The sequence below is a fragment of the Nicotiana sylvestris genome, chromosome 9 (assembly GCF_000393655.2).
Source record: "Nicotiana sylvestris chromosome 9, ASM39365v2, whole genome shotgun sequence".
Lineage (NCBI taxonomy): Eukaryota > Viridiplantae > Streptophyta > Magnoliopsida > Solanales > Solanaceae > Nicotiana > Nicotiana sylvestris.
The window spans coordinates 106,403,442-106,416,011 of NC_091065.1; the positions used below are offsets into that span (position 1 = coordinate 106,403,442).

Consider the following 12,570-nt stretch of genomic DNA (forward strand, 5'->3'; position numbering starts at 1 on the left):
ATGCAGACATGGTGGGTAAACAAGCATTATATTCTCCGTTTTCCACAAATAAAATTTTCAATGCTAGATGGCATGAGTTGTGTATTGTGAAACTGTCACGTAGCTCGTTTTCCTTGTGGATATATGCCCGTATTCTACTGATGGCATGAGCTGTGTCTACAGACCAATATTTATTACTCTTGACTTTGTTTCTTTTGGTTGATGATTTAAAGCTTGACCTATAAATGCTTCAATAACTTTTAGACGCATCGCAAAAAGTAGAATGGCACTGAAACGTGATCAGCAAAACCACTTTATCGTTGTATTTAGTGTGTCAATATACAGTTAAAAAAAGAACCAATCTTTCAGGGAACATCTTTAGGGGTGTCAACCCCTCCCACTAGCATATATTTGACGCAGAATAGAAAGGAACTAAAAAAGAAACCAAAAAATACCACAGCCCGGATATTGCAGGACTGCTGTGTCTGAAAACCATATATATCTAGGCTTCCAGGTGCTGGAACCTTAACAAAACATAGATAAGCCAGATGGTAAAGTTGCTCCACTATCAAGACCATCCTTGACACATTTCACCAAAAGAGCAACTGAAAATGCCTGCCACCTGGCGTCAATATCAAAAGAATATGTTCAAAGGAGAGGAAATCCGAAGCTTACCCTACAAGCCAAAAAGTTGCACGCTTCCTCCTGTTGCATCACTTTTTCGGACCTTTTGAAGTCATTGCCACAAGCTTATGACCTCCTCCATTTCTCCAAACACCACGCACAGGCAAACCTTCAGGAGGGTCACTTTGCTCATCTGATATCTCTTTTCGATCTGGATCCACATCAGGGTCTGAACTTTTGAGATTTAAAAGTGTTTCAACAGATCCATCACCTAAGCGAACTCTGTAAAACTTTGAGGTTTTCTTCCGCTGCTTGCTTTTCCCATCGTTATTCCCTGAACTGTGATTTGACTCATCTCTGGCAGACAAACCATTCTGCCGGGCTTGTAGCTTTAAAGATTCACCTCGGGAGTTCAGTTCTTCTGATTCACTCAGAGTCAATTTTGATTTACCTTTAGTAGAACGATACCCATCTTTTGACAACACTTCCACATCATCTTCAGGAATCTTGTGGCTGGACTGCAATTTCCTAACAGTACTTATAATATTATCAGCCACGTTACCCTTTGAAGTGTTATTTCCAGCATCTAATGACTTACCTTTACCTTTCTTAGAACTGTTACCATCTTTCAACTGATTGCCACCACTTTGAAAATTCTGTATAGGGATGGTGCCTCCTAAATTAGCATTAAAGGTGTTAACTAGTTCTTTTTGCCTCTCTGCGTCAGGGCATAGTCTAGCCAACTCAAGAATGAGGTGTGACAAGCCAAACTGCTCGACATATGCCAGATACGTCTCAGCATCCATTAAACCTTGACGATATTCTGCGGAGATGTCCTTAAATGCAGCGAATTTGTCTTGATCAAATTGTAGAGCAAGACGCATCCTTTCTACCAAAGATTTATTTGCAGTCTGAACATCTTCCACATTCGTGACTGCCTGCTGGCCACTTGCAGGAAGTTTGCGAGTCTGCGCAGCAGAGACTGGAGGAAAATCAGAGGCAGAAGAGTCAAAAGAACCACTCTGAACAAGGTTTGGGGCTGATGTGGAATGGCTAATTCTATTGCTCTGGGACCAAGACGAACCAACGGAACTAGAACAAGCTTCATGAACTAATGAAGATCGAGCAGCAACAGAACTTAAATAACTAGATGGTGGAGGCCCATCTACTGTTGACGGCTTGATCTGGCTAGAGCCTGATGTGGATCCAGTAGCGCCATTTACAGCAGGCCAAGCATGCTCACGGGTAATTACTGGTGCAGAAGGGTCGTCAGTTGATGCCTTACTATACCTGGAACTAGATGATGGCGGCTTAATCTGGCTAGAGCCTGATGATGATCCAATAGTGCCGCTAACAGCAGGCCAAGCATGCTGACGGGTAATTACTGGTGCAGAAGGGTTGTCAGTTGCTGCCTTACTATGCCTGGAACTAGACGAAGACCCAGAAGCACTACTTACCACGGGCCAGGCACGCTGATGACCAATTGCCGGGGGTGTGTGACCGGTTGCTGGCCATGCTGGAGATGAACTAGAAGGCTTTGTAGTTTTGTTTTGCTTTCCGCGCAGACGGGATGCCATAGTGTTTTTAGGTAAAGCATCAGACTGAGGCCTTGGTTGATTATTAGCAGGAGGCACAGGCACAGCAAGGGGAGGAAATGAAGACTCTTGAAGCTGTGAATTTCCGGAAGCTTGAGACACAGCTTGACGATATCTTGAAGCTGGCTCAACAGAATCTGTAGCCAAAGATTCAAAGGATCCAATAAGGAAATCTTCATCATTTGTTTCCATGTGATCAGAAACTACCCTCCTATTGCTTGACGTATCATGCGGTCTTCCATCTGCATTAGCAGCCTCTAAACTGGCTTGAATGGCCATGACGAGTTCATTCTCAGAGTTATCACGCCTAAAAGATCGTCCCCTTCGACGACTATCCTGTTCATTACTGCGGCGATATCGAAAACTTGTTGGTATCTGTATAAAAATAGAAAGAAAAAAGTATAACTCACATGACTCCAACATAGTGCTCGGAATGAAATGTCAGGATAAACACAATGGAAAACTCAAATAAATGAGGCACCATGAGCACATCTTCCCCTGGGGTTTTAGGAGAAGATTGCTTAATTCCTTTATTCAAGGACAGAATTGAAACTTGCCTGCAAGGCAGCACTGCGTTGGGAACGCGACATACGACCTCCGTGCTCTAGAGTATTGTGCCTCTGAAAATTTAAACAGGAAAATAAAGCCATCAAAAAGGAAATCCAATAAAAGAAAATTAAACATCTCCATCCATGAAAAAACTATGAAATAACACAAAAGCAATAATTTGAATCTGTAAGTATGCATGTCTTTTGTGGAGCCCTTTATAATCTGCACAGCCCAACATATCCTAACCTTCAACTCAGTTTCAGATTGGAAAACAACAAACTTTTTTGCAAGACAGCTCTCATCCTCGCACAAGAAATGATTACTGCGGAAGTGGATCTGAAATGGAAAAGAAACACCAGCTTTAATTGGCATCAAAAGCAACACTCAAAGAAGTTGGGAAAGCTTCTGATGATATAACATAGTAAGACCACCTCTAGGTCATCATAATTCTTGTAGTATTCATATTGTCCAGGATGCTGCCTGCATGAAATCAATGGATAAGACCCCGTGAACTTTAATTGATCAATGATAAGTATAACCAATTTATATCATGTTACTGTACACATAAAACCACACCTCTGGCATATATGACAAGTATAATGTTCGGTCGACATATGAGAATACAGCTCATTATCCCCATAAAATGGGGTCCTACAGAATTCACAAAGAGGATGACCCATGAATCCACCTCTTTCACTTTCAGTACCATCAACCTCAGAATCACCTGTGTCTATATGCTGATTCAGCTGCGCCCTTGTGTACAGTTTCTGCTCACAGATAAATACCTGATTGACAAAGCCACCAAATCAGACATAATGTTGCTAACAAATTTGACACGCATTCATCTTACTCTTACTAGAAATACAAAATCTGTGCAAGTCCCAGAACACAACTCCTTCATAATTAGGCAAATATTTTCAGTTTGCATAAAATCCAATTCAAACAACCCAAAATATGAAGGGTTGAGTTGTTCCTCCCCTAATCCTAATTTTAGAAAGAAAAAAATTGAACACAAATTCTTCAGCCACCAATCTCATTTGTTAGAACTCACAATTACAACCAAATAACAGCATAGAGAGACCTAGTTCTAGGTTCCCAAAAGGATTCCAAATCACAGGAATAAGATTTTCCAGCTGCACCTTGAATACCATATGAGAGTGTGCGAGTATGTGTTACATGCACCATCCAGTCTACTATCTCTTCAACGTATGTGATGGTCATTCCAGCCAGTCGCATCGCAGAAACTAATTAGTGTTTGTTCCTCAAAGTAACCAATAACTATCTCCTATTAGTATTACATACTCAATCAAATGGGCACAACGGTGCTCCCCCCCCCCCCCCCTTTCCCCTCTTTTCCTTTTTGGGGAGGGCAGAGAAACCATATCCCATTTTATTAACTGAGGGCACTCATAAGTTTCAGTTGTCAAAAAGTGCAATTACAATTTGAAGTAAAAAGTGAGCAGAGCAGATAATAGATGTTAACAGCATCCTTTCCAGTTTAAAGCACCATTCACTTCTGCAGATGAGACTAATTTTTTGGGTTTTGGATCTCATCTTTGGTAACTTAGGTGTATGTGCTACATGCACCATCCAGTCTACTACCTAGATAACTTTGTTGCTGCTAACCAAACGATCCCTTATAGTTAAGTTACAAGGTTGTGAAACTCTTTTGCATCGAGGAAATAGTATTAAATGATGCAACTCATGCCAACCTTTTTCTCAAGGAAGAAAGACTATTCAAATTAAGGCACAGTATTTTGTATATCATTGAGGAAAATACTATTAAGTTACACAACTTAAGCCAACCCTCACACGGGCCAAATCAGAAGACTACTTAATGAAGTGACAGAGCAAAAATCTACATACACAAATCTGCAATCAGGTAAGAAAACTTAAAAATCTAGCAACATTAAATAAATCTTACAGTAAACACGTATTATTAAGGATGAAAAAATTATTTTAAACAAAACAATGCAACAAAAAAACCAGTTATCAACTTTATTGCTAATAAGAGGAGAAACATGTAACTTCAGTAGAAGTAGAGTATGACGAAAAGAGGAGGTGAGAAGCAATATAGTGATCACGTACACGATTGTATAAGAAAAACGTGGAGTGGAAGCCAAGCTTTAGAAGGTGTAGGCTTAAGTAACATTGGGGTGGTGAGATGAGAGTGTGATTGGATAGCGAGTTCTCGGAGTATGTGGGGGTTTCAACAGGACAAAGCCTGCCGTCCTGATAACTTAAGAATGGAGTTGTTTCATCAATGTTAGAACACCTTCAAGGAGGAAAACATGAATGAACTATATTCATTCCATAGCACGGGAAGAATTTGAGAAGAGGCTCAACACATCTTTCATTGCCTTACCAATAAGTACAGCGAAAGTTATCTTCAAGATGTTGCTAAAGTGTTTCCTTTTAGAGTTAAGAAATTTAGAAGAGATAGTCTTGACTTTCCATAAGGTTTTTGTGGAAGGAAAATGCTAGATAGGGCACTGGTCAAAAACAGGTAAGTCTACTGGAGGATACAAATGGGGTGGATCTCTTTTTTTTTTTTTTAATCAAGAAAATGTGGTGGTTTACTTTGCAAACTGAATTGGGAAAAGGCAATATTACAAGGGCAACTATGATTTTGGACTTCGAAATGGAACAAGTGGGTTTAGAGAGGTGGAGATTCATTTCTGCATATCTACCATCAAATAGTCTAGGTTAATGGAAATACTACAGGCTTCTTCGGAAAATTCAAGGCGTCTATGGCAAGAAGATCCACTCTTCCACTAATCATACTTATTATAGAACACTAGCAAGATTATGACCAAGCTGATGAGGGGTTAATTAAGGGGCTTCACAGCTAGGTTATATTCTGAATAGATATAGGTAAGTTCGATCAGGCGGGCAAGGTGCTATATCATCCCATCAGTTGCCTTACTAACTTATCTGGAATTACCGTTGGACTTAAACTTTACTAGGGCTGTGCAGTAAGTAATCTGTTCATAGTACTGGCAGGACGGTAGACGGGATTTATTGTGTGGGGGTGGGGGTGGGGGGTGGGGGGGAATACCACATAGCAAGTTGAAGGTGATCCTCCCGTAAATGCGGATGGTGGTCAGGGTAGAGATTTAAGGGTACTCAATAAAGAGTCATAGGCAAATGGCATTGGAGGTTTGGCATAGAGTTAGCTCTACGAAGAATAGAAGACCAATTAGACCTTTATGCTATATGGGCTGACTCAATACAGAAATATTATGAAATTGTGGGAAGACCTATACAATAAAGCAAATTTTTTTTTTTGATAAGGTACAATAATGCACAATTTGAAGTGGATGACGGGTAGTTTGCTTATCTATGGAAAAAAAAGACGACATCAAGATGTCCCAATAAGCGAAATATTTACTACTATTTTCAGCATCTCTTACTGGCATATAGAGGAAACATGGAGGGGAAATTCTGTAACACCTAAACTTCAGGAGGAGAGAGGAGTTTAACCTGCTAGTGTTACTCTACTGGCAAAAAGTCTCACGTGTAGATAAACATTTAGAGATCATAAAGTCAGACGGACGGTATGCTCCGCAATACAGTTAAGGAGGGATGAGGCGACTTCCCCCTTCTCCTTCTTGCATGTAAATCCCCAGAGAACCGAGAAAAGTGCTTTTTTTTGGCATGAACAACAGCATGATAGTCTATCCTAATAGCAGAGAACGCCGGAAAAGGCAAAGGTCAACATAAGTTGATGTTTCAACCGCAATAGCGCAGAAGAAAACGTCAATTTTCTGTTACAACTTTACTGTAGGTGGCATATCAGTTATAGTGTGCAGTGTACTAGGTTGTGTTAAGATATGTGATTTACACCCATGACGTGCACCTACCACACACATGTTGGTGCACTACCATAAGAACGTTCAGATATGCTATTAGACTTGAAGTTCAAAAGGGAAGAGACCAATAGTAGCATATCCGAAGTAGCTCTTCACTTACGAAGACGATACAGAACAAAAGTACAACAAGAACTCCTTATTTAGGAGTCTTCTTATATAGGACTCTTAGACTACATACTATACAGTTTAGTTATTCTCTAACCGTAACAATGTACTTATTCTACTATAACATGAAAATGAAATATTACCAAATATGATATAATAAACTTAGTCAATATTGTAGCAAGGCAAATATTGCAACCTTTTTACTTAATATATATTTCTGGAACACATGACGTTTCAACTAGGGTAAGATGAACAGTTGCGGTTTCATATAGAATAGAGAATTATGTATGAGTTATCTACTTTGCGCATGCATCTTGTAAGTGTGATTCTTCCCTTTCACATCAAAAAATTCTTATGAAAAAGGAATGAAACAGATAAAAGCTGAATCATATATTGCAGAAAATGACCTTCCTTCCTTCCAAACACAAGCTGCACATGAGCAACTTGTGCTGGTGGAATAAATGACCTTTTAACTGCTCAATATTTCTGAACCTCGCTCTTTTCTTCATGCCATCACCATCCGGCCCCTCCATCTTATCACACATACTACAAGAAAGCCTGCACATTGCCCTGATCATCTTGTAGTGGTCTAAATCATCAAAGAAAGCCTGGGTGTCCTCGTGATACCAATAAGAACCAATTCGACCTTCTTTTGGTTCATACGGAAATACCGTAAAGTCACTAATCATCCTTGTATAATCTCCTAGAGCCTGCAACACAGAAAAGGGGAAAAAGAAGAAAATCACTCACCAAGGATCTTCTAAGTCATAAAACCAAAATCATACAACAATTCAATAGAGTTTTGACAGATCGAAATCCCTAGAAATGTACATTCGTAGTTATCAGCAGACCCAAACACAAAGTGATCACTACCTATAAAAAAAATGAGTACAAAGAGACCAAACTAAAAAGAAAATACGTTATTCTTCTGAAGCTACGCAAAGACATGTTTGAAATAAATACAAGAGCCATTCAAGAGAATGAACCATGCACTTTTTTGGACAAGGAATTCAAAAGAATGACACATGCAATTGTTAAGTAAAATCTTGATTGATCAACCTAGATCTTTTTTTTCACCGTCAATCTAGTTCCCAAATCACAAATTATAGTAATCACTAGACTGGTCTATAGAAAGACAGACTTTTTGCGCCTTTTTAGATCCCAAACTCAATGATAGCTCCTACATATAAAAGAAACTAAGTATATCATTTTGAACCTTTTTTCATTAGTAAAGAAAGAAATTGATGTAAAAACAGCATTAAGTGAATGCTGGTGTGTAGTACAACCAAAAAACAGTTTTACAGTTTGTGTCAACAATGGCATCAAGCTCTAATGTATAATTTTTAATCTAGGCAACTTGGATAAAAGAAGCCAAAAAAAAAAAAGAAAAATTTAACTTGCATCAGTCGTCGCCAATATTGAAACTAAAATATAATATCAATTGAATAGACTTGAATTTTGGAACTTTCAGGTAAAATCTAGACTGATACAACCTATACAAAACTGTAAATACATAGTAAATCAATGATATTACAACACGATCGGACCTAGACCTAAAAAGAAATACATTACTCTGAAACAAAGGTCAAATAGAATGAAGATTAGGGGGAAACCTTGGTGACAAAGACAACGGTAGCCTCGGTCTTGCAAATACAACAACGGCGATCGTTGCAGATGAATCGAAGACGAGCGACACAGGTAGAGCAGACATCCTTGTGACCGCAAGCTCCATAGGCAACCCATTCAAGTGTCTCAGCGCAAACTGCACAGCTATCATCCATGGTTTATACGATTTTTGATCTAGGGTTTTTTTCTGGGTAGAATTTGTACACGAATCCGATGTAAAGGAAGGAATTGCAGTTTGCGGAGACAGCCACCTGAAGAGTCTTACGCCGATACAAAGTGGAGTACCCTTTTAGGGTTCCAAAGCTGCTTCGTTCTAAGGAACAATTATACACCGCCTCTTCTTTGATGTTTTTTATTCTCTTCTGATTTTCACGATTTGACCAAAATAGGAAAACACAACTTAGCTTTTTGCTTTTTTTTAATCTATATCTATTCTATTCTATATTATATTATATTAAAATGAGAGTAGTGAATAACTAGGTTAAGCTAAATGATAAGTTAAAATGAAGTCACTTAGTACTTTTAAGACAATATTAAAAATTTAAATTTTAAATAAAAACATAATTAATAAAAGTAGTAGTTCAATAAAAATTGTTTTTTTAATTATGATAGGAAATATTATATGTTGACTCTTCAGAATCTCTATTATATTATTAAATATAGATTTTAATTTGAAAAATAAATAACATAGAGTAGTATAATTTAGTTAACCTTTTTTGTATAATTATGGTATTGGTAGGGACGTCTGTTATGGAAAAAATTAAAGATTGATGAAGTATTCTTTAATTGATCAAGTTTTGTATTTGATCTTATTTGGGTAGAATATACATTATTGTAGGTACCTTTATTTAATTTTTTTTGTATAATTCAGTTATGACAGGTATTTAGTTTTGTATCTTACACACTAATTTTAAGTTGAAATAATAATTCTTTATTTAGTACAAGCTTTGTATTTAATCTTATTTGTGTACAATATACATTACTATAGGTATCTTTAATTAAATTTTGTTTATAATTCAGTTATGGTATGTATCCTTTTTCGAGAAAGAATCAATTAAATTTTCATTTTGTATTTTATACATTGATTTTAAGTTGAAATAATAATTCTTTATTTAGTACAAGCTTTGTATCTGACCTTATTTGGTACAATAGAATCAATTTGTTGTATTCTATTTATATAACATTAATAAAAGTTATTAATTGATATTCTTTTGTATCTAATTAATAATTAATTTTTTTGAATTACATAAAGATGTCGCCGAATTGTATAACTAAATATATTTTTCTTCTGAAGAAACATTCTCTAGAATTTTGGATCAAATTACTAATTGATTTTTTTGTTAACGAATTGTTAGAGCTGCCAACGAGTTGTATAAGGAAATAATATTAAATACTCAATTCTTTTGAACATTCTCTAGAATTGTGTATCTAATTAATAATTAAAGCTGAATTTATGAACTGCATATATTGTTATCACCGATTGATATAAGAAAATATTACTAAATATCTTTTCCTTTTGAAGAAATTTTCGTTGATTAATAATTGAATACTTTTTATGAACGGTATATTAGAAGTTAGAACTGTTACTCATTATATAAGGAAATAATATTACTACCTTTTCCTTTTGAACATTCTCCAGATTTGTGTATGTACTTAATAATTGATTTTTCTATGAATTGCATATTAGAGATGTTGCTCATTTATCTAAGAAATTAGTATTAAATATTTTTTTTCCTTTTGAACATCCTCCGAAATTGTGTATCTACTTAATAATTGATTTTTTATGTATTGCATATTAGAGCTGGCACTGATCTATATAAGAAAATACTATTAAGAATCTCTTTTAATTAGGATTTGTTGCTTATAGTTTTTAATATATTACTCATATAACCTACTACAAAATACCTTACGTATAGTTTATTATAAACAAATCTACAATCAATTAAAAATTGTAAAATATGATTGCAAATATTAACTATATATATTAGTGAAATATCGAGTATCAAAATGGGTTGGAGTTGTTAGATATGGCACGTTCCAGATCGTGATAAATTAGACAGCCCCTTGAATTACTTAATCAGGATAAAAAGGTACATACATTTTTAAGTGCTATTAATCTTTTCCATTACTAGGTAATGTGGATATTCGAGTTGTTTTGTATTTTCTTCAACCTATGCGTATATTTAATCCACTTTAATTACGATGTTGTTAGGGTCTAGATAGAGATTTATTATAATTTCATTTATAATTTTTTTTTGGGTAAATATAACTTTTATTACCAAGTAGAATATGTACAGTTCTTCTAACTATTACAAAAAACTGTCTAGCCTATAACCAATTGGACATGCAGCCCTAGTAAGGTGATGTCTAGTCTTCAATTCTCCTATCTCTTCCTCTACCTCCCCTACTTTTCTGTTCTTAACTAGTTTCCGAATACCAGTTCAAAGTAGTTATCACCTTATCTAGGTAAGGGAACCTAGCTGCCCTTACGTGAACTTCTTGTATAATAACCTTGGTTAAGGCAGTTGTTGTCCTTCTCTTCTTCTGAAAGGTCACGAAGTTCCTCTCCTGCCAGCAGTGGTATATTGCAACTGCTAATGTTATTCTGCAGATAGCTGCTCTTGCACTCTTGCCCTTTGCCATCTTCTCCATCCATGTAATCTCATCCTGCCAGTTTTTGTGTGATCTTTGGATTCCTTGCAATCTCAGTAGACCATTCCATACCTTTCCTGTAATCTCACATTTGAAGAATATATGTTGCATTGTCTCATTCTCCTTATTGCATAGCAAGCGTGTTTGATCCACATCTATCCCCCATCGTATCAGCCTGTCTTTGGTAGCTAGCCTCTGCTGTAATGCTAATCTCAATATGAATATCCATTGGCTGTCCTTGATTGTTGCACATTAGTTTTCTCCATGCTACTTTTTGACACACACCTTGTAGTGATCTGTAAATTCCTTTTGATGGAGCACTTTATCATTAGTTGAACATCATCTTCAGTCATTCCAGCTCTTGTGAAGTACTTCTTAGCATGAAATATCTTCTGTATTGCCTAAGAGGCATTCTTTAGTTCTACATTCCACACTGCTTGGCCTTTGAGATAATAGATATGTATCCAATGAACCCATAACTTCTCCTTCCTGGTACATATATTCCATAGCAATTTGCAGATAGCAGCTTCATTCCATAATTCCACATCTATGAAATTCAATCCCCCTCCTGCCTTAGGTGAACACAGTCTCTTCCAAGCAATCAAGGCCTTCTTTGTTGGTTCAGCATCTCCTGTCCATAAAAACCTCCTATATATAGTCTTTATGAATTGGATAACCTTTTTAGGCAGTATGAAGATCTGTGCCCAAAATGTTTGGATAGCAAATAATACACTTTTTACTAGGCTGCTCTACCTGCATATGACAAGTATTTTGTTGTCCACTTTTGAATTCTGTGCAATATTTTCTCAATTAGTGGCTCACATTGTATTGCTAATAGTCTCTTAGTACTCAATGGGACCCCTAAGTATCTGAATGGCAGTTCTCCCTTGTTAAACCCAAGTACCTCCATAATTTGTTTCTGAACCACCTGATTTACCCCTCCAAAATAGATGCTACTCTTATTTGGATTGGCAACCAGTCCTGATGCTGCAGAGAGCTTCTGAAATTGCTGGTGTAGTATCTGTACTAACTGCACTTCTCCTCTACAGAACAACAATAGATCATCTGCAAACCCCAGTTGCACTAAGTTGAACTTGGCACATCTGGGATGATACTTGAACTTTTTATCCTCCTTTAGGGTCTTCAATGACCTGCTCAGATATTCCATAGCCATAACAAATAAAAAGGGTGATAGTGGATCACCCTGCCTTAGTCCCTTTTTTTGCCTCAAAAGGATCTGTTAGTCTGCCATTTATGAGAATTGAATAAGTCACTGTACTAATGCAAACCATAATCCATCTCACAAATATTTCAGGAAAATTCAGTGCCCTCAAAACTTGCTCAATGTACCTCCACTCCACAGAGTCTTATGCTTTTTGCATGTCAATTTTAAGCATACATCTAGGGAATTTATAATTTGAACTGGTGTTAGGCAATAAAAAATTTGTCATTGAAAATCTATTTTACTTTATGATTTTATGTAAGAAATCTGCATATGTGATTGAATATATAAACAACTCAAGATTTTAATTTACAGACAAGTTTATTTGTATTTTTTTGTATTCAAT

General features: G+C 36.6%; 3 protein-coding genes across 3 annotated transcripts; all 3 read right to left on the reverse strand.

Annotated features, from left to right (window-relative positions):
• Window positions 1–276: 276 nt before the first annotated feature.
• LOC104211855 (uncharacterized) lies at window positions 277–8,700 on the reverse strand. Its single transcript, XM_009760992.2, has 7 exons — window positions 8,338–8,700; window positions 7,132–7,434; window positions 3,324–3,532; window positions 3,179–3,227; window positions 2,994–3,083; window positions 2,756–2,818; window positions 277–2,573 (listed from the first exon to the last, which is right to left on the reverse strand). Exons 1-7 carry the CDS (start codon window positions 8,503–8,505, stop codon window positions 693–695), a joined length of 2,763 nt encoding a protein of 920 aa, XP_009759294.1. The 5' UTR covers window positions 8,506–8,700; the 3' UTR covers window positions 277–692.
• Window positions 8,701–10,768: 2,068 nt separating this feature from the next.
• LOC104211856 (uncharacterized) lies at window positions 10,769–11,355 on the reverse strand. The gene is made up of 2 exons (XM_009760993.2): window positions 11,288–11,355; window positions 10,769–11,234 (listed from the first exon to the last, which is right to left on the reverse strand). The coding sequence occupies exons 1-2, from the start codon at window positions 11,353–11,355 to the stop codon at window positions 10,769–10,771; spliced, it is 534 nt and encodes a 177-aa protein (XP_009759295.2).
• Window positions 11,356–11,403: 48 nt separating this feature from the next.
• Window positions 11,404–12,170, reverse strand: LOC138878015 (uncharacterized). Its single transcript, XM_070157669.1, has 2 exons — window positions 11,907–12,170; window positions 11,404–11,700 (listed from the first exon to the last, which is right to left on the reverse strand). The coding sequence occupies exons 1-2, from the start codon at window positions 12,168–12,170 to the stop codon at window positions 11,404–11,406; spliced, it is 561 nt and encodes a 186-aa protein (XP_070013770.1).
• Window positions 12,171–12,570: the final 400 nt, after the last annotated feature.

Coding starts and splice junctions, on each gene's coding strand:
- LOC104211856 (XM_009760993.2), bottom strand. CDS start 11,355: ATGACTGAAGATGATGTTCAACTAATGATAAAGTGCTCCATCAAAAGG. Junction 11,235..11,287: donor AATTTACAGATCACTACAAG/GTGTGTGTCAAA, acceptor AATCAAGGACAG/CCAATGGATATTCATATTGA.
- LOC104211855 (XM_009760992.2), bottom strand. CDS start 8,505: ATGGATGATAGCTGTGCAGTTTGCGCTGAGACACTTGAATGGGTTGCC. Junction 7,435..8,337: donor CCGTTGTCTTTGTCACCAAG/GTTTCCCCCTAA, acceptor TCTGTGTTGCAG/GCTCTAGGAGATTATACAAG. Junction 2,819..2,993: donor AATCTGAAACTGAGTTGAAG/GTTAGGATATGT, acceptor TTAAATTTTCAG/AGGCACAATACTCTAGAGCA.
- LOC138878015 (XM_070157669.1), bottom strand. CDS start 12,170: ATGGAATATCTGAGCAGGTCATTGAAGACCCTAAAGGAGGATAAAAAG. Junction 11,701..11,906: donor TTCAGAAACAAATTATGGAG/GTACTTGGGTTT, acceptor TTTTGGGCACAG/ATCTTCATACTGCCTAAAAA.